At 39.2% G+C, this 21,236-nt stretch overlaps 1 protein-coding gene across 2 annotated transcripts in view; it reads left to right on the plus strand.

The window, feature by feature from the left end:
• LOC115373539 (lysophosphatidylcholine acyltransferase 1) overlaps window positions 1-21,236 on the plus strand; it is a 45,588-nt gene that overhangs the window by 15,849 nt on the left and 8,503 nt on the right. For both annotated transcript variants that reach the window (XM_030071996.1, XM_030071997.1), the window contains exons 4-10: window positions 8,186-8,298; window positions 9,058-9,118; window positions 12,258-12,316; window positions 13,770-13,804; window positions 15,915-15,969; window positions 16,130-16,212; window positions 18,420-18,545. In XM_030071996.1, the coding sequence (XP_029927856.1) occupies window positions 8,186-8,298; window positions 9,058-9,118; window positions 12,258-12,316; window positions 13,770-13,804; window positions 15,915-15,969; window positions 16,130-16,212; window positions 18,420-18,545 (532 nt within the window). The remainder of the gene's footprint in view (window positions 1-8,185; window positions 8,299-9,057; window positions 9,119-12,257; window positions 12,317-13,769; window positions 13,805-15,914; window positions 15,970-16,129; window positions 16,213-18,419; window positions 18,546-21,236) is intronic.

Consider the following 21,236-nt stretch of genomic DNA (forward strand, 5'->3'; position numbering starts at 1 on the left):
GAATCAGCTGTTTTTCTCAGAGTCCAGCATACATAATAGTCCAGAATAAAATAAGATATTATAATAAATACACTGGTGAAAACACATGAATTAAAACCTTAAAAAGCACAGCTGGCAGTCTAGCTGACTGGAAATACAAGCATGGACCACCTTTTCAGATTAAAAGCTCCTTACCTTCACAATAATGTACAGCAGGTAGCTCAGCTAAATGTTCAGCTGTCCTGCACGCAGCTCTGAGCAGGTTGGTGTGAGGCGATCTATAGCCTGTGTGTTCGTTTTGTGGCTCCATCCTCTGATGACGTCATGTTCTTCATGACATCACATCACATCTCCCTGTGACATCACAAACACTTTCAGTGACTCCACATTCCAATCAGCACATTCCAAACACTCAAACTTAGAAAGTCTAATGTAATGCTATATTTTATTTTTATAGTATTTCAGTTGAGATTGAGAATAAAATGCTGTCTTAAAACGAGTCATAATGTTTTGGAGAATTCCACAACACAGCGCCGCCTCACCTCATGTTACACGCTAAAACTCTGTGATATTACATATATTACATATATTGTAAAATGTGATGTCATTGTCAGATAATGTGTGATATGCATGTGTAAACAGAATAATTCAAAGAACTTGTAATTGACTTTTTCCTTGTCTTTGTGTGTGTAATCAACTTGTGAATTTTTCTAGTGATATCTGAAAGTAAAATTTTGAACCCCTTTCCCCTGTGTGTTAAAAAGGGCATTTTTTGGTATTATATGGTCATATATAGGTGATTTTCAAAACTTTCCACCAATGGGATTCCTTGGGACTTTTTTTCAGTTTTTCAGTTTTTTTCAGACTTTGTTTGAGTTTGCTTCTCTTGCAATTTGTCCTAGGTTGACCCCAATTTTGGCCTAAAATTACTGGACTATTTGTGCTGGTGTCTCAGTAAACTGGTAGGGGCTGTTCAAGTCAGCTTTGTAGAGAGTACCTACACAGTGAAGAGAGATACAAGTACAACTTCACCTGAACACAGTAGGGGGGCATGACATGACATGACAGAAAGTGTGTGAACACTCTGAGGATCGAACAAGGAGCCATCCAATTACTAAAGGACTGCTCTACTTCATGAGCCACGCTGCTCCGCAGTACCTCTAAAGAAAGGTAGTCTGATATGTTGATGCTAAGCATTCGCTTGTTTTCACATTATTAAAAACACTCTTGGAAATAAAAGCTCATGGAAGACAATAGAATGAATTTCATATCAGAAAATTTAGTTGCATTACTTACTATTTGGTGTATTGTAAACTTATGAATAGCTTCTTATCGTTGTTGTGATAATACACAACACTTGTGCTTCTTCCTATTTTCTTTGTCTTTTTTTAAAAACCCTCTTGTCCTCCCTCACTTTGTTAGCCATGTGCACAAAATCATTTTCTCTTCCTATTAAACAGTGGTGCAGCCCTGCTATGCACTAAATAAGGATTGTAAATCGATGCTAGTATCAGCGGGATTTGCTACTAGGCTGTAATTATATCATTCTGGTGGATAGCTGAGGGAATCTATATGTTCTTCCGGAGTCCAGCCTTCATTGGCTTACCTTGCTGGCTTCCAGAGATATCCTATCTCATTTGCTAAGGTTAGTCCTTTCAGTTTTTAGCACCCTTGGGATTTTGCATTTTTCATACATGAGAAATTAGATTTAAATTTAATTTGATTTGCTTGCTGTGATTTCAGTTTAGGATCAAAATTGTGAAAAAGGGTACATTTAAGTAGAATAGTTGTTCCAGAATTTTTTTTTTTTTTTTTTTTTTTTTTTTTTTTGTTAAAATTATCCTGAAGGTGTAACCAACTGCTTAGTAGTAGGGTCTAGTTGGTAGCTGGTAGCCACCCATACTACTTAAACCTTGCTTGATTCAGCAAGGAATCCAAGTGCAGGGAGCTTTTTACGAACTGTGCGAGAGCTATGCAGGTGTAGCAAACAGCTTCGGGCAATGGGTTCTGCTTTGGTAGGGCCTTGTAGTGTTTTAGTGTGTAGTTGGTCTTTATTACTCTGCTGGCCTGACACCACATCCTATTAGTAAGCTCGCCCATTCAGTTACCTGTCATGTTACAGACCCAGCCGTTTGTTTTACTGTCCCTGACAAGACGGTGTGATAGGCCAAGGTGTGCGTTTTAATTTAGCCTCCCTTTCCCATCCTCCTCACATGCCCTCTGTATAAGTCAGTCATTAGTCACTTTTTCACCGGAGAGCTGAGTGAGGACTGCTAAGGTCCAAGCTACTGCAATTCTGCTTTTTTATAACACAGGACTGATAACATTTTTGGACACTTTTTGCTCAGTAGCAAATTGTCATTGGTCAGCAGCATGCAGTCAGCTAAAAAGTTATTTTGAAGGAATTCGAAGAACATATACAATGAATAGATCTGAACTCAGAATGTTATGATTGATGTTGTTGTGTGTTGTTATTTTGTTGTCTGTCTTCCTTGTGCACTGGGCTGTCCTGGAAATGTTAAAAGTTTATAACTTATTGTGTCTATTCACCTGAAACCTGACTAGTCTAGTTTGGCCATGCAGTGGGAATCAGGCAGTGGTGCCTGGCCGAGCCAGTGGAATCCAGAGTAGGCATTAAGTCCCCTGATCAGCCACAATGACGTATGTGGACTCTCTCACAGGCTACTAGCTATAGCCCTAATCCCTTCCTCTTGGCAGACAGCGCTCAGTTGGAATCAATCCCTCCTCCCTTCTTTCTGCCTCACTCACTTCTTTCTTTACCTCTGGTTGGCTTTACTCTCCTCTTTCTTTGTCTGGCATTGTTTTTTTTTTCATGTCTTCTACACTTTGATAAGAATGTAATGTCATAATGTCTAAGAAACAAACAGACCTGCATCTACAAAGCCCTTAAAATATGACAAAATCACACATTAACACTCAGTGTGTTTTTTGTTTGATTAGTTAGTCCTAAACCTTCATCCATTTACAGCAATGGATGGGTGGTCTGCAGTGTGTAAATTACTAAAATTTTAGTCTTGCATTCTATACCAGTATCATTAGGTGAGTCCCTCCTATCATAAGATAGATAGATAGATAGATAGATAGATACTTTATTCATCCCGAAGGAAATTCACAGTTTTTCAGCAGTATCCACAGATTACAGATTAATGAACTCACTTTGTGTTCACAGTGAGCGCGTTTACATGCACACCATATTCCTGTATTATTCGGAATATTCGCAATATTCCGGTTGCGTATGAGTCATGTAAACACGCACCGAACCCGAATAAGGTCATATTTCTGTTGGAGAAAATTCTAAATAAGACCCCTGGCATACGCCTGTTCCAACCGGAATATTGTGCCATGTAAACACCTTAATCGGAAAATGCACCATACCAGAATTTTCAGTTACCTCTGCGCATGCTCGATTCACAAGGAATACTGGGGCGTCTTTGTTGCTATGGTTACTGCAAGCAGGGAGAACGACATGGCGAACAGCATGGCAAAAAGCAGCAAGAGCCAGCATTTTTGGAGTGAGGAGGAGACTGCAGTATATTGATGGGAGAAAACACAGAAATAGCGACAGCTTCTTCTTCTGTATTTCCGGCAGTCCAGACGCCTATACACGTGCTGCTGCCCCCCGCAGCACATATAAACACCTTATTCTGAAAATTACCTTAACCAGAATATTGACCCAAATCGGAATATGGTGTGCATGTAAACGTAGTCAGTATTACCCCATCTGACCACATAGACTTTTTTTTACATGCAGGGTAGTTTTGAAGATTGTGGGACCTCAAGGTGAATGCAATGATCAAAGGCGGAGAGACATAAACAAGGAGAATGAGAATAGTGTGTGGTCAGACATATATGTAGAAATTATGTTAGGGTTCGGATTGGGTGTGGTCACGTCTGCCTTATTCCAGTAAAAAGGGATGGACCTACCGTCTATTCTGGGCAGCCTCCTGTGTAGTGCTGGATTTTGCGTGACAACACTGAAGCTATCACGTAGGCTATCTGCAGCAGTAAATGTAACCTAGCGATGGAAGACAAGCAAAATTTCGTGCTTGATTCAGGTTTAGACACAAAAAAAAGAATGCCTGTCAGGGTTGGGTTGGGCTCAGTTACTATGCTCTCAGGCTCGAGTCAGGTTTGGACAAAAATATGCAGCACGATTCACACTCTAACAGAGAAACACAGAAACCGACAGAGACCAGTGGGCAGTGGAGAAGCTTATAGCAATGGTTTCACCTGTTTTCTCATAATAACTTAGATATGACACAATCTAGTGGCATGTAATGGCCATCGAGTAGGAAGTGAAATTGACAATAGAGTTGTTGCTGAAGTTGCAAGCAGTCTCTGACCTCTCAGGCTGTCACACTGTTTTTTTAGGGCTGTACCCGACTCACAGTTTCCAGAGTCGACTCAGAGTCAGCCTTTTGTACAGCGATTGAACTCTTAGTCCTACCGACTACTTTCACGGTGCAGGGTATCCATTTTGCTGCTTTTGCCAGGACTTGCATGTGACATGTTTTCCTGTTGATTAGGGGCAGAGTAGCTGACAGTGAAGCATTTATATCCTGTGACAGTAACTCCGGTTAAATAGTCCAATTAATTGTGTGTATGACAGCTCTAAATTGATATAAAAAAAAACTGATATCTTTCCATTTCCTGTTGTATGCAAGAGAATGTGTTTTGTTTTACTGTAATATTGCAGTGCAAAAAAAAAAAAAAACGACTCTTTTGACTTCACCTTTTGAATTGACTGTGCAGGTCTGGGACTATTGATTTGAGTTGTCAACTTTCTTTTCTTCTTCTTCTTTTATGGAGATATACACTACTCACAAAAAGTTAGGGATATTCGGCTTTCGGGTGAAATTTCAGGATGAACCTAAAATGCATTATAACCTGTACAGGTGAACTTAATGTGACCTTCTGTAAGTTGCTGTTCTCTAACAAGGAGTTTAACGGCAAAATTCACATCAGGTGTTTGATGCTCCAGCTCATCGAGGTCGCATCATTAGGGAACGGCTGCTGGAGACTGGGGTACCTCAAATGGAGTGGCCTGCACTTTCTCAGACCTGAATCCCATAGAAAACCTATGGGATCAGGTGAGTCGCCGTGTAGAGGCTCGGAGTTCTGTACCCCAGAACCTCAATGTCCTGAGGGCCGCCCTTCAAGAAGAGTGGGATGCCATGCCTCAGCAGACAATAAGTCGACTTGTGAACAGCATGAGACGTCGTTGTCAAGCTGTAATTGATGCTCAAGGGCACATGACAAGTTATTGACACTGACATTTTTTGTTGTGGTATATCCACCACTGTTGTTGGCTTTTGTTTCAAGAAATTGTTTGAGATGAGGAAATCACCAGTGTATGCTTCTACTTAAATGCCCTACTTTCATGATATAATATCACAGTAGCGTGAACATTTTACATTTTCCATAAATTTCACCCAAAAGCCAAATATCCCTAAGTTTTTGTGAGTAGTGTATAATGGTGAGAGGACAATTGTACGTACAGGGTTTTCCCTGGCCAATTTTAGGTCTTAGGTGGTGGCAGGTGCGGGGGATGCCCCCCCCACCGCACGGTTTGGGGGTTCTGAAAATTTGGAATATATGGAATTGAAATGCATCAATCTGGCGCACTCTTTGAGACAGATCAAGAAGCTAGTATAACAATTTAAGTGTTTAACAAACTGCATTTTGATAAAAGGCAGTTAATTGGCAAACACAGATATTGATTAAGTGATTTATTTGGGCATTAGATTAACATTTTATAATTTAATTATTTTTAATTATTTTCTCAAATGTCTCCACACACAAACATAAATGGCAAGATCTAAGATACTGACAAAATAGGTACAAACACAAACAGTAGCAGGAAATAAAATAAAGTACAGAAATTAATACAAAAACCAAGTAGTTGGAAACTAGTATATACAGCTGATTGTTTACGTTTACAAGCACTAAGGCTGGACAATAAATGATTATCAAATCAAAATCACAACTTCTGTCAGAAAAATCACAATGAAATTACAATCAAAATTTGCAATCAGAAACAAAATCGTTCAGCCATAACAAGTGCGTGCATATGCACAGACACACACACAAGCGAACAGCAAGTGGAACGAAGGAGAGATGGGAAGGCAGTCAGCGCACGGCATAGCAGCATAAAAACGAACACAACAAAAGTTACATAAATAAGTTTCTGACTAACGTTAGGTTATTAAGTCACTTGGGGGTAGTTTGGAAAGTCACTATGTTGCCATTGTATCACTGGTATTTGCGAGCGCTTGTGTTTTTCGCGCTAGGCGATTCATACATTACACCCACCGCCTAGCCTACAACGGCTTTGTTGCGGCTGAAAGTCATCCTCTCAGCGTTCACGCAGAAACTATTTGCTGCAGTGATTGGTTAATTCCGTTGTCAATATTTCATGACGTATGGCCCAGTACCCACCTAACTTCCTCCGGACAATCCAAGCTAGCATCAACAACAGATTCCTAAAGGAGTCGCAGATTGAATATATCGATGTGCGTTTTTTTCCCCCTTTCCTCGTTCATTTGATCTAGGCGGTCGGTGAAAACGTCTAGGCGATGAAAACCCTGACTTAGGTGATTTCAAAAAGACTTGGAGATAGAAATCATGTTATTGGTATTGCTCTGATCTTGGGTTTTAGGGCTTTGGATGATCTCAGCATAACTGGGTGATACTCCTTTGTATTAATGTGGATTCTGTCTGAGTTAGCAAATATGATTAAAAGCTGGTGCAGGAACTTGCAGTAACATTAATGTGACTGTTTTTGTTTGAGTTTGTCTTATTTGTTTTTGGCTTATTTGAATGAATGAATGAATGAATGAATATGTTTATTTCGATCACAGCAGCACAACAAATTAAACATAATTAAAGAATTAAAGAGAATGAATATGGCTGGTCGAAAAGGGTTTTCGAAAACATTTAATAATAACCACACGACCAAGCATGGTTAGAAGCGCACAGTAGTGTCAGTAGCATCAGACATAAGCAGACATCGATATCACATTGGACAAAGTAACTGGCACAGCAGACACTATACTCAGAATGCCTCAAGACGAAGTTCACAGACGGTATTTGTTTGTCATTTGTACGTAATGAGAATAACAATTAAACTATCAAAATAAATTTCTATAATAAAATATACTGAGGTCTGCCTTAAATTGAAAGCTGGAATAAACAAGTCTTCCTTTCAAAACAAAAACTGCAGGGAGGTCAACCCACTGCCAAATCAAAAGCAGACATTAAATTCAATCTGACAGGTTACATCCTACATAGAGATTTTTGCAGTTCTTAAGCTTGCTTCTTATTGAGCATTTTAGGCAGATTTTTCTGAACATCTTTGCATTTTATGAACAGTCTGTTCCTCTCTTGTACAAAGTACTGAACATTCATTAAATGTGTACACTTGTGCAGCATGCACAGAGGTTAGAAAAGGTTCATGCCCTCAATAAACCAACCAATCACTCATGTAATCATTGGAGCTTATATCAGCTGACTTTAAACGGTAGAAAGTTGGACCATTCCTTATTGTTATGTGTTGTGTACTGTGTATGTGATAGGTGAATTTGTGTTAATTGAATTTGAGTTTATTATTATTATTATTATTATTATTATTATTATCATCTTGCTATTATTATTATCTTGCTATTATTATTTTACTATTTATATCTTACACGCGACCTGAAAGTTTCCTCACTTTAATTCACTATTTAGTTTACAAAGTGAGGAGCTACAGGATAATTGAGTTGGTGTTACTTTCAACACTTTTATTTTGCAGCAAGTCTTGGTTTTGTGTACCACAAAAATAACCTGAAATATCACAATATTCTTTTAAGACCAAATTGCCCACCCTTCTGTGCACATAATTCCAACTGGAAGTCACCTCCTCCCCTACTAAATTGAATAAAATATACACTACAACCAAATTCCTTTCTATCTTGGCCCAGTTCATTGTTTTCCTTGATCAGGAGCAAGGCTCCTAATTTTCTTGTACTTGTACAATGACAGTCTTTCTATTTCTGTTTCTTTCTCTCTTTCGTGTCTAGTCAAATGAACTTTATTGACAATTAAAAATAATTTAAAAAAGGATAACTCATCTTGAGGATAACTCATCTGTTTGACTGTTTCTGTTTCTCGCCCATCCTGTCTTTCTCCCTCCCTCCTCTTTCAGCCTTGATCAAGTACATCAGGCCAGTGTTTGTATCGCGGTCAGACCAGGACTCCAGGAGGAAAACTGTCGAAGAGATCAAACGCAGAGCCCACTCTGGAGGGGAATGGCCTCAGGTAACTAGAGGGAAGGGTAAAGAGATCACCTTCTCACAATGTTATCTGCACACACACACACACACACACACACACACACACACACACACACACACACACACACACACACACACACACATACACACACACACACACACACAAACATTTGGCAGTGTAATGGGCTTGAGCAGAAACAAGATACAACACACACATTTATACACAGCGATGCTTTTTCATCTGTTCAGTACATCAATACACACAGCCCAGCAATTATATACACAAATATACGCTGTATCAAAAGAGCAACTGTATAATTAATGTTTGATTGTATCTATCCAATTCTCTTACACAAACTTACTGATATATACACTCAAGCAAGCCAGAAATAGAGTACTTTTGAAGTTCTTGATTGAAATGCTTCCTACTGTTGGCAGAGGGTCAACAAAACATACTGTTTAGAAATTTCTAATTTTAAATCCACTATCCAAATATATGGATATTGCACTTGAATGATCCAGTGCAACCTTTCTATTATGTTTACCATTTGTCTTTATCAAGTACACACATTTTAGATAATATGGTTGTTTTAAAAGAAATATAATTTTACTAAGCTGGTCATATTGCAAAATGAGCAAATAACCTAACATGTAACCTAAATGTGCTTAATGTGACATAATTATTCATTCATTCATTCATATTTTTTTGGGAAATCCTTTCCTGAAATAGCCACTGGTCAATTTGTTTCTATAATCTGTGAATCATTTCCTCTGTTCCCTACAGATAATGATATTTCCAGAGGGAACGTGCACCAATAGATCCTGCCTAATCACATTCAAGCCAGGTAATATTTTTTCATCCCACTCCCCTTTTGTCTCCGTTTTTCTTCCTTTGGTGTCAGCTGTTTGCCCTTATCATGCACACATTATGTGTCATACTCAAGCTAAAAGTAACTTTTTAGTGCAGAGAAAGAACACTGATTAAATGTCCAATTTAACAAGGGGGATAGCCCTCTTACTTCATTGTAATCTACTTAACCTCAGAAAGTAAACATCAGAATGGTCTTAGCTGTCTGCTTTCCTCTGGGTATTTATAACTCACTTTTCATATAGTTTTGCACATCTGTGTGAGATGTATACAAAATACAGGAAACACTATCACTTCATGTCAGTCTTGAAAGAGCAACTGTCTGTCAAGCATGAATGTGGGTTAGTTAACATATTTCCTCAGGTCTTTAAAAATAGAGTGAGATTCTGTTTGCCGATTATTGAGACTAAATGATCATTCCATTTCCACTCTGTCATTTAGTCTGACATTGCCCCTGTGTTATCTGATTCTGCAGGCAGATGGATTTGAATCCCACTAATCAGCCACTGATAACTGACATGTCCACTTTTTGTGGTGTAGTTTGCAGTCAACACAGTAGCCGCTTTAGCTGATTTACAGTACTATCAAATCAGTGAAGCCTAAGACTGATTGATTTGTTGTTCTAGTTATTTTGTTGGTGTGAGTGGTCATAACAAATGCAAGGGCTAAAAGAGCAGTGTTTTTCTGCCACTGTCATGAAAGAGTGCTTCCCCCATGACGTGGAGATTGCTGCCTTGTGCCTTAGCTCCATGCAAGCTGTGCCCCAGTTAAGATGCCGAGGTTTGATGAAGGATGAGCATATGTGGCAGATACACTATAAATTGAGGGCTTCTCAATCCTTTCCTGTCCTGGAATTACACATTTGTCTCATTATGTCCTTTTAAGTCCTTAAGTATAGAGGAAATGATGATTATGATGATGTTAATGGTGGAGGGCCATTGAAAGCTCCACAGCTAGAGGATGGGTGAACCCAGGCTCTTCATCTCCTGAAACTCACATGTGGAGAAGCCTTTAGCTGGGACATTATTCTCCCATGGCTCTGGCTAGAAACCTTTAATTTCCCTCATGCAGGTGGAGACTGTTGGCAGGAACTCTTGGCAGTATATAGAGGACTTTCTCCACTGCAAAGTTCTTGATCTGTGTCCTCATTACCTCGGACAGCTGGCCACTGAATACCAATCCTGGCAATGGCATGTCTTACAGACCTCATAATTTACTGTCCACAAGGAGTGGTAATGTTACTCCCCTGGGAGCTCGCAGGTGTAGACCGAGTGACAGTTAATGTGGCATCAGCATCTTCTTCCTTACCGTATGCAGTTTAGAGGCCTCAGGCTGCATCCTCAGTCCTCCTTGCCATCCCCCATCGCACATCAGCCTTTATAATATCAGCCCAGCTAGATGCCATTGGGTCAATCTTAGCTTTAAGCTGGGGTTTGGAACCAGAGTAACATTTGTGCTGGGATGGTTATCCTTTACGGGAGCTGTGCCATCGGCTGCCAGGCAAAGCTGAGTGGTGCTTGCTTGCTTGTCCTTTGCTGAAAGCCAGAAACAAATTCACTCAGACAAGATTTTCTAGGGAAAATGTTCCTGAGCACAGTAGCCATGGAGCTTAAATCCAATGCCTGTCAACATTGTCCTTGATGGCTTTATGAACAGTTAAAGGGTGAGTCGGCATTAGCAGAAAACTTGTGCTTCACTGCTCTCTATGGGTTGAAATTTTCAGCCCGTTGTTTACAAGAGTCTGTTGTTTGTTGTCCAGTGAAATCCAGACTGGATTTCACTGGAGCTTCCTTGGGTTGGCACACCAGAGGCTTTTCCCATGCAATGAAACATTGAACAAAGTTTGAAAAACGGCTGGTCTGTTCTAAAAAGTTAGCTGCGCTCACTTTGTTTCCACTCTCCTTACTTCTCCACTAGGGTTTCATGATTAATCGTAAAACAAATTACGATCTCAATTCATTCAAATGCGATCTCATTTCTAATGATGACAGTTCACTTGCTCCTGTTCCCCTATGCATTCACGTTACACTGCACTCTCGTGTTGACTTCTTCACTTCGGAATAATCCCAGTTACTGTATCAGTCAAACATAGAAAATGTAAAGTAAAACACGCTATTCAACATTCATGCATATTACTCAATCACTGTTCCTTCATCTCTCTTCCTCGCTCCCAGCACGCCACTGTCAGTCACCGGTACTTTAGCAACTCAGCACGGCGCGTGTAGAACAAGCTGGAATGAGGCAGTCAGAAACAGCCTACTCAGAGGAATCGGAGCTTGAAAGTTTTCGTGAAAGGAAACAAAAATGAGCGAGACAGAAGAAAACCCCAGTGTCGAGGGCAAGAGTGATGTTGTGCTTGTACCAAAAAAAGGAGCACACTCCAAATTCCATTGTGTGCAACAGTTTCAAATTTAATCCCGACAGTGATGTACAAGTAGTCATAGCTTGCAGACAATGCTTTGGCATTGTCTCAGAATCGCAAGGTAACACTACAAATCTTTATTACTGCCTTAAACGTAATAAAATCTAATATAAGTTTGCAGTGAAGGACAAACAAACCACGTCATAAAATCCCTCAAACCATACACAAACCTCACACAAACCTAAAAAACGCAAATGTTATACAGTGATTAAGTGCTCTAAAATAGGAGAGGAAAACAGACGAGGTATTTTTTGGTACAAGAGACTTTTAAGTTAAAGTCAAGCACTTTGATGTGTTATGCCATCTGTTTAAAGACCTGTCTAGACGGCACGTATCTCAGACACATATTTTTTTTTTTTTTACTTGAACATCTAAGAGTGCATTAAATATTTTATTTATTTATTTATTTATTTGGAAAAGTAAGAATCGCCTGACAGAATCGTATTCTCAATTCTTTGAGAGAAAAATTGGGATTCACATTTTTAGCAAGAATCATGCCACCCTACTCTCCACTTCCATGTGCCATCCTGTCCAGTTTATTCAAATCACTGGCCATGCAAAGCATCTGTGGACTTTAAATGTGTTGTGATTACAGAACACTCTTTTCCTGAGGATATTAAATATTTAAAACTATAGATGTCATCAAAATGGATTATTTTAACTTCTTCTATTTCATCTTTTTTTTCTTTTTTAGGAGCATTCATCCCAGCTGTACCAGTACAACCAGTGGTGATACGCTACCCAAATAAAATGGTAAGAAACTTGATGGTTTCATCACGAATACAAACTGGATAGTGGTTCTATTCCCTGTGCAGGTCAATGGTGAGAGCTTTTTTTTAATACTGCAAGGCATAGTTATGAAGCTTCACTGTGGCACGATGCCAGGGGAGGACATGATTAGGGTATTAGGATGATTCCTTTGCCATTTGCCGATAAGGCTGTTATTTCTGTCTTGTCAGACCATGATCTCTGAAGTACTTTGCTGCTGAAATGTGGCATGATTAGGATTTCTTTTTGCTGGAAAATGGTGTCTTGTCCCATTCAGGTGAAGTGTGGACAGCTGTGGACAGCAGAGTTCATTTATCCCAGTGGCTATTTAAAGAGTAAGGGTAAAGTTAAAAAAAAAAAGGGGGGTAAGGTGTATTACTGGTTAGATGCAGCAGCAGTATTGTAGGCATAATATTGGACCGTTGTGGTAAGGGAGCTGAACCAAAAAACAAAGCCCTTGATTTACCTGTCTAGGAGCAATTTACCACACTTAGAGGCAAAACTTCTAGTAGCTTAGGCACTTGGCCAAAATAACCCCCAGGCCCCTTCCTCTGGAGTTATTCTCTGTGTGGCCAATTGGGAGGAGACTTCAGAAGTAGAACTATTAGCCTGTATATTGGAGGGACTATCTACCAGATAGCCTGGCAGCACATGTGGACTACTTAGGAAGACCAAGAGGAAACTGTTGGGTTGCCCTGTTCCTCCCCCAGTATTAGCCTATAGAAGTGGCAAGAGCGTGGGCAAAGACATGTTTGAAGCATGATTGCTCTGTAGAGCTGTACGTCATATAATTTCTTTTTAACGTCATTGTGATATGAGCTTGCACCACATACACATTGCAAAGGGCTATGGTAAGAGGATTTTGGAGATTATTGCTTGCCATGCCATCCAGTCTCACTAGAGGGATCATGACTAATCAGATAGGGCCTTGCACACGCGCAGTGTAGGCTAGGTAGGAGGGAGTGAAGACCAGTGATGTGGACAATGAACAAGCCACAAAAAATTAAAAAGCAAGCACAGACAGTTTGGCACTGAAAAGGTAGAATATTTCAGATGTTTCATGTACAAAAAAGAGCTGTACTTAAACACAGATTAAGGGCGTAAGGGCAAACTGTCTCTAGTAGTGGTGGAAACGAGGGAAGACAACAAACTTATAGGAATCTACCATTTCAAATGTCACCTTTTACAGATAAAAGCATGTAGAGCTATATGAAGAATTTACAGTGAGGAAATCTGAAACATGATAATATTCGCGTTCAGTTATTTAGGAGCTTTTGTTTTTTGTTTTTTTTTGGGGGGGGGTTGTTTTTCGGGGTGGGGGTTGTTTGTTTTTTTGCATTTTTTTGGAACTGACTGTAATTTAGATTTTAATTAATTGGCTTTCTACAATTTAATAATTGTGTTTAGTTGTTAATTATTTTTCCACTGCTCTGTACAGGACACAATCACATGGACATGGCAGGGACCTGGAGCGTGAGTATATAATTTTTCATTTAATATTTGCCACTGTCATACATGTGGTTTGTTGAAATTTCCGCTGGCTGTTTTAAGATAAAAACTGTTTCAGCATTTTCAGTCGCAAGTCATGTTTTACTTGTTGAGTAAAAGGTATCAAAATCACAGTGGTTTTAGAGTCTTCCAAGAAAGGTTTACAGCCAATGTGGTGTGGCATGTTCTGGCCAATTACTCAATTAATCCCAGTTTTCACATCTAGCTGAAACTTAAGGTAATAGAAACCAACATGCTCTCATCACAGTAAGCCAAATTATTTAATTAATTAATAATATTCCTCCAGCAGGCAATAAAACTAATTACTACTGTGTATTTTTCTCAATGAGATTTCTAAGCTGATTGAGTCACATTCTTCACATGTAAGTGGACCACTCTGCAGTGGAAACACAGCTTGTGTTCTGGACACAACCCAATTATTGGACAACCTCTTCAATTCAACACGTGGCAGTCGTCTTTCAGGCACTTACCACTATAGTTTATCCAGTGCTTAGTTGTTCACTTTCCACCATGAATTTGAATTTCCCTCAAAGTACTATTGTACTTGGAAAGTACTTTCCTGTGGTTAAATACTGATGCTTTTCAGGTCAAAGAATAAACAAACCTTGTGGTCTGAACAATACCCACTTACAGCTCACCTATCAACCTAAAAAGAATATCCCCTTAACAGAGCAATGGCTATGGTTCCTAGGTTTTTACTGAGAACATATATCACTGTGGCTGTTTTTATTAAAGGGATTCATCTATCCCACTCCCCAGACACAAACATTGCGTATTGTAATAAAAACAATCCTCAAAGAAATTTGTAATGCATTGTGGCTACATCCTTGGAAAACAATCTTATTGATATGAACAGCACAGATTAGACTAAAATACAAAAGAGAATATTAATGGAGAAAATATTTGTGGTAATAACTGTTTTTGTTCTTTCTTAAAACTCATAACAAGACCTAAGAAGCATACAACAACATACTACGAACATTGCATAACATTGCAGTAGTGATCATCTTTGATTACTTTCTCAATTTCTTGAAATCCCAAGTGCAGCCTACTGTTTTGGAATTGAGCTTTATGGTCTGAACTAGGATCAACGCAATGAGAGCTCAAATAGACTGGAAACAGATTAGTCATGGCTGGGGGGAGAAAGACTGTCCTTGTTAACCGTCTCCCTTCAGTGTCCTCAGACAGTTGTAATATGTCCTGTTTTGATTTGGCCTCCACATTATGGTGGGTCTCGGAGCTGGCTGTCTTCCCAGCCTAGCACAGCAGAACTATACACTATCTGACTGGACTGACTGTAAACACTCACACATACACACCCACACACATTTCCTTCCAGTTGTTACATTGTAAGGTCTAGACATTTTCTTCCTCAATTATAAGTGATTTATAAGTATTGTGATTTGATGACCATGATGTCTACTATTAAGAATTAGGGCCAGCCATTATGACTTTTAAATACACTGTACATGTAAAATCCCAACTAGGACAAGAGTTGGAAATGAGCAATAGTTATAAACTCTGTATGCAGCACAGCAGTTTCATGTTTTGTACTGGGAAGGTGTGGAAGTGTGGTAGGTGAACTGTATGGAACTACGTCAAATTGCATCGTCCCTGTCATATAAAATTTTAACTAGAAGAACAGTCAGCCGTATCTCCTCTTCTCCGGTGCGCTGACTTCTTAATTTGTCTCATCAGCTGCATAGTAAATAGGTGTCATACAAGGTGTTTCATACGGTGGTTTTCTCACTGTTCACCAGCGGGTCCTTAAACGTTTTGGGCTGAAACTCTGCAGCTGTTTGTTAGTGCTTGTGATTTTGTCCAATTGTCTGTGCAATTTGTTTTCCTTTTAATGTCTCCACACTGTCCTATGAGTTACAACCAGAACTGCTAATTCTTTCACATCCTCATTTTATGTTGCACAGTAACAACAGGAGAATGTCATGTGTCTGAGAAAGTTGGCTTAGTTTTGTTTTTGTTATATCCAACTTGTGCCTAAGTTTTTTGTGCTGTGTCTCTACTTGTTTAAATTATATAAACTGTCTATTGTTCTTATGGTCCTGTTATTTTTCAGGTTTGAAATCTTATGGTTGACGCTTTGCCAGCTGCACAATGAGTTTGTGATAGAGGTAAGTGTGACGAGAACTCTGAAACAAAATGTTTGTATATGTATGCACAGATGTATTTTTGTGAAAATGTAATTTAATGATATTCCCTTCCAATGCCCATTTATGTTTCATGTCTGAGCTTTGGCTAAATGAGACTCCGCCTTTTCTCCTGTCTCTTCAGTATCTTCCCATTTACACACCCTCAGAGGAGGAGAAAAAGAACCCTGCTCTCTTTGCCAACAACGTCAGACGCCTCATGGCCAAGTAAGTCAGCTGAAGTTGTCCCTGTGATACTTCAGTTAAGCCTGCTAACGTACAAAGGCAAAGTGGATTTTTAACTGTTACGTCTTGTTTGTTTTGTTTGTCATCCACCTGAATCTGTCTTGTCTTTAAACCTCAACATCTTTTAGGATCAAATATTTGTCAAGTGCAGTCAGTTTCACTGCTAGCACAGCTACTTCACTTTGACACTGGAAGGACCATGGGAAAGTTAGATCTCACTTCCTTCACAGTGTTCACTATTGATTCTTTTTTGGGGTTTTTTGAGACTGCTGGGACTTAGTGTCACGGAGCCTTTGGTATCCATGTCTCTGATTTCTCATTATCTGAGCCTGGTCTCACTTCTTGTTCTTGATCTGTCCTTCCTGTTGTAGGGGACGCAGAGCCCAGGGCTGGATCATCATGGGCTAAACGGTTTATCACAGCCTGCAGTCTTTCTATAATAAATGAGAGGGATTACCTGTAAATTATGTCACTCATCATCCCTTTAAATCATCATTTCTTAGCTTTTTACTACCAGCAGAAGAAATAGCAAGGTAGTTGTGTTCAGTCAATATAGTGCTTTCAGTCCTGGTGTGGAAATAGGGTTAATGACACTAAAAAATATATATCAGTTTAGTATATGTTCTAAACTTGAGTGACTTACAATTAATGAGATTTAACTGATATGTTAACAACTTTGCAGGGAGCCAGATATTGACGACAAGGGATAAAATAACGGTGCGAAAACATCAGTATGGGTTAAATTGTTCCAGCTCATGCTGCGTCTTTTTTTCCTGTACTGTCTGAGGCCCGGGGGTCTGCGTCACTGACCAACTAGACAAAATAATAGTGACAACTTGCCTTGTGAATGATCCTTCTTGCACAGTCTACTCACTAGCTTCTGGCTTTTATCTGGGGTTGCCCATTCTTTACCAACCATTTGTGGCTGGTTTCTCTTACATCTTATACTTACTGGCTTTTATAACATATGTCTGTACCAGAAGATAAGATTCAGGTTTTATGTGTGTATGTAGTGGTGGTGTGTATGTAGTGGTGGTGTGTCTTCCTTTACCTGATCATCTCCCAGCATTTGCTGCTGGTGTTGTTGTTATAGTTGTTGTTGTTGTTGTTGTTGTTATCATGTATTTGTCCAGATGAACCTGACTATTGCACAAGCTTGTTTGTTCCATTGAAGAAATTACTTGCACTATTACTTGCAACACATACTAATACTATTTAATGTTGCTCATGTTTCAAGTAACCACAACACTAGTGTAGATGGTTGTGAGATGGACTGAAAGGACGAGTTCATGATGAATCGAAGGAAAACAAGAACTATTCATTATGGCTGGTCTATAAAAGTTATTCCTATAATGGTATTTTCTGAATATATTACCAGGATTTATGTTTTTTTTTTTTTTTTTATAACTGTAATGTGGAAATAATGTCGGGGGGTGTAATCATTTAATCATGTTTTACTCACTATAGATGCCATTATCTGCAACATCATATCCTGCCAGTAGATGGCAACACCTGGATGTGGTATATAGTCAAAAGCCTGCTGGGCTCCTACCTTCCCTCATGCTTGTTCTTTCATGCCTGTTGCCCTATATTTTGTGCTGTACTGTGAATTTCAGGCAAATAGTTTATTATTGGACTACAGACATAGTGAATTAATGTTCTATTTTGTTACAGTTACAGTTGAGCTGTGATTCAAAGAGTTTTATTTTAAAGGTTACTTAGAATAGTAAGCAGGCATAACAGCAGCACCAAGGTGGTAATGAATTTTGAAAATAACTATAACAAATGTATAACTTTTGATTAATTGTGATAAATCAAAATGCACATTCATTTTTAGCATCTCTGGACATCAGTGGAAAATGCTATGCATTTGATCATTGTGTTCACATCCTTCTTTTGATTCTTTGCAAAAACTTTTTAATATAAAGCTTGCTATCATTCTTATTCTGTGCTCATCTCTCACAGGCTACATTTACAAACTGTGGTTTAAATGCAGCATTTCTTACAGTCCATGCTTCATTGCTTTAAGACTAGGTGGGGAAACTTGGGTGCTGAGGATGGACAAAATGGTAGTCTCAACAACAAACAGCTGTAGTAGCGGCATGTTTTGAGCACACAAACCCTCAGCTCATCCGTATTGATCTGCACAGACTCATGTCCCCTCATTGTCTTCTCTGTGCTGTGTTCAGAGCCCTTGGGGTGCCCATTACAGACTATTCATTTGAAGACTGCCAGCTGGCCATGGCAGAGGGCCAGCTCAGACTGCCAGTCGACACCTGTCTGCTGGAGTTCGCCAAGCTTGTCAGGAGACTGGGGTGAGTCACTTAAACCTCCCCAAGCAATGTGCCTATCTAATGCCAGGATCAGATTACACAATATTTCTGTCTATCACAATGGTTATGTCAGATTAGGTGTTCATAGTGACGTAAAATCTCACCATGTCCTGTCAGAGAGAGAGGCCATGCTGCATGTTTGACCCAGACCATTCTACACACACCTCCTTTCATGAGCAAGCAGAAATCCACAGATGATAGTGGATGAGCGGTGAAGACATGAACAGGCTGACAACGTCAGGTGGAATTTGTGTTGTCTGACCCCAGCATAAAAGAACTAAAGTTAAGAAAAAGTAAAAATTATTGTTAGAACCAGGTCTGCACAAACTTAGGAGAAAAAGATAAACATGCAAGTTTTATCAGTTTTGCTCATACAACCCAGTTTTTTGCCAGGGTCCAAATGGTAGCACAAGTAGTCACGTCACATTTACTTACATAACCCTTCACTACAAATCATGTCTCCAAGGACTTCAGAGAACAAGCCAACTTAGATCAGAACTAATCAGCCGTGAGACGCAGAACAATACAGCAGTACAGCAAGTATTTGGATACTGCAGAACAGATTGAAAACAAAATAAAACAGTGAAACAATGCACAAGTGACAAAATATCATGTTGAAGACACACAGCAACTATATTGGATTTTTTGCCACTATCCGATATGTCAGTATTTTCCAACTTTTTTGCTGTTGCCAATGCCAATACCTATACACACATTGTTTTAACACCTAATTGTAGAGAACATCAAGTTCTGAAATTAACATGTTACTACAACTATTCTGACTTCAGTGGCCAACTCGTAGATACAGATATAAAACACAGTGCTTTTCAAAATGTACACATTCACTGGGAAAAATAAGAAGACCACCTCAGTATAGGTTACATATAACATAACATTTAAAAAACTGAGCTTCATCCTACTTAAATATTGTGTCCCTGTGACAACGCTGCTGACAGCTACAAACAGGGAATATTTGACCTGTTTCACAAATCAGCATGTAATAACAGCTAAAATTTTCATTACAGGCCAATACGATATTTCATTTTAAAGCTGATTTCAGCTGATACTGATGACATGCCGATAATATTGTGCATCCCTAATAGCAACCTGATTTACCTAGCCTAACCGGCACTATTTAAGCTTAAGCCCTCAGTGAAGACAAACCAGGACAAAACAATAAAATGTGAATATCATGTGACAGTGACAAGTAGTGTTAACATTTGAATAGATGCCAAATTAGTTGCACTGGAGCATTGTAAGTACGCAAAACAAGAAAAACAAATACCATCATAAAACTTTTTTAGACAGCTAATCACAAACCTTATCTCCAAAGACTATTTTGGATAATTTTTATGTTTTGTTGTTTATGTAGAAAACGTTACACTAGCCACAGTATATACACTAAATTCTCAGCACCACACCTGTCGAGAACATAGGGGTTCCTCACTACCAGCACCACACCAAATGTGTTTATAGTAGGATTCACCAATAAACATTCAGAATAAGTCATGGGTGATAAGCAGATCAGTGTTTCAACTGCATAATAAAATATATATAAGGCTAATAAGCCTATTTTCAGCAGTCAGCAGAACATTAGCAGTTTAGGCATCTTATCTATCTGCCATTCACAGTTCTGACATTGCGCATTAAATTTCACAGCCTGTGCTCATATATAAGTTTACTATATTGGAAAGAAGTCAGCACCTATACTGCCACACCAGTGGTAATAGGTACATTAAGAATCTCAGCGTGCAATTGAGTGACACATGAATATGTCAGCTCTGCCTCTGCAGATGTAATTACAATCTGTTAAACACAGTGCTATACTTGAATTTAACTGGTTTATGCTTGTTGTGAATTTGGTGATGATTATAAAGAGCTGTCTACGTTAGGGATGCAAATTATCGATTAAGACATTAATCAATAGTTGATTCAACTTATCGGTCAATTATCGATTAATTGATAAGCGGCGATTTTCCTGAGACACTGAATTTCCCTCTGAATTTTCCCTCTCTATTCCTTATGATATACAGAAAAATGCACATCATATTCCTTAATCAAAGATTTATTGTACCATTTGGGATACAGTTTAGGGTCGGCAATATTATCTATATTATAATATCTGTGTTTTCAACTCTGCCTTGTTCCTCATATAACGTGCTTCCACGCAGGTAGTTATGGTTGTTCAAGAGGGGATATTATACCCTGGCGCGATGTAGTTTTGTAACCCTGTTGCATATTCTTTGGGTAATGCCCTCTGCTTTCCCGGCGTTACATACCGTCCGTCCCAAAACTGCAGTGATTGTAGTTTCTGAAGCTGATCCATTCACTCCTTGCAGCACGGCTGAATGTGAGGTATTTAGGTGGTAATTCAGCGAAGTTGTGGAGTTGCTGTACTTTAAAGTACAACCATGAATCGTACATTTGGTGTCTTTTTCATCATTTATCAACTTAAAATGGTCCCACACTACACTCTGTTTTGACCGCTTCATGTTTGTTTTCTTCTCTTGTGTGCGTCCCAGTACGTCCGGCGTCAGCACTCAGTACAAAGGCGCCCTCGTGTGGACTGACGGGGCATTACTACCCCCATTCAAACGGACCGCGGAATGTTCAATTAATTGCAATCAGTTTCATTTAATCAAGTAAATATTTATCAATAATTAATCGATAATT

The sequence above is a fragment of the Myripristis murdjan genome, chromosome 16, assembly GCF_902150065.1.
Source record: "Myripristis murdjan chromosome 16, fMyrMur1.1, whole genome shotgun sequence".
In the NCBI taxonomy this organism is placed as follows: Eukaryota; Metazoa; Chordata; class Actinopteri; order Holocentriformes; family Holocentridae; genus Myripristis; species Myripristis murdjan.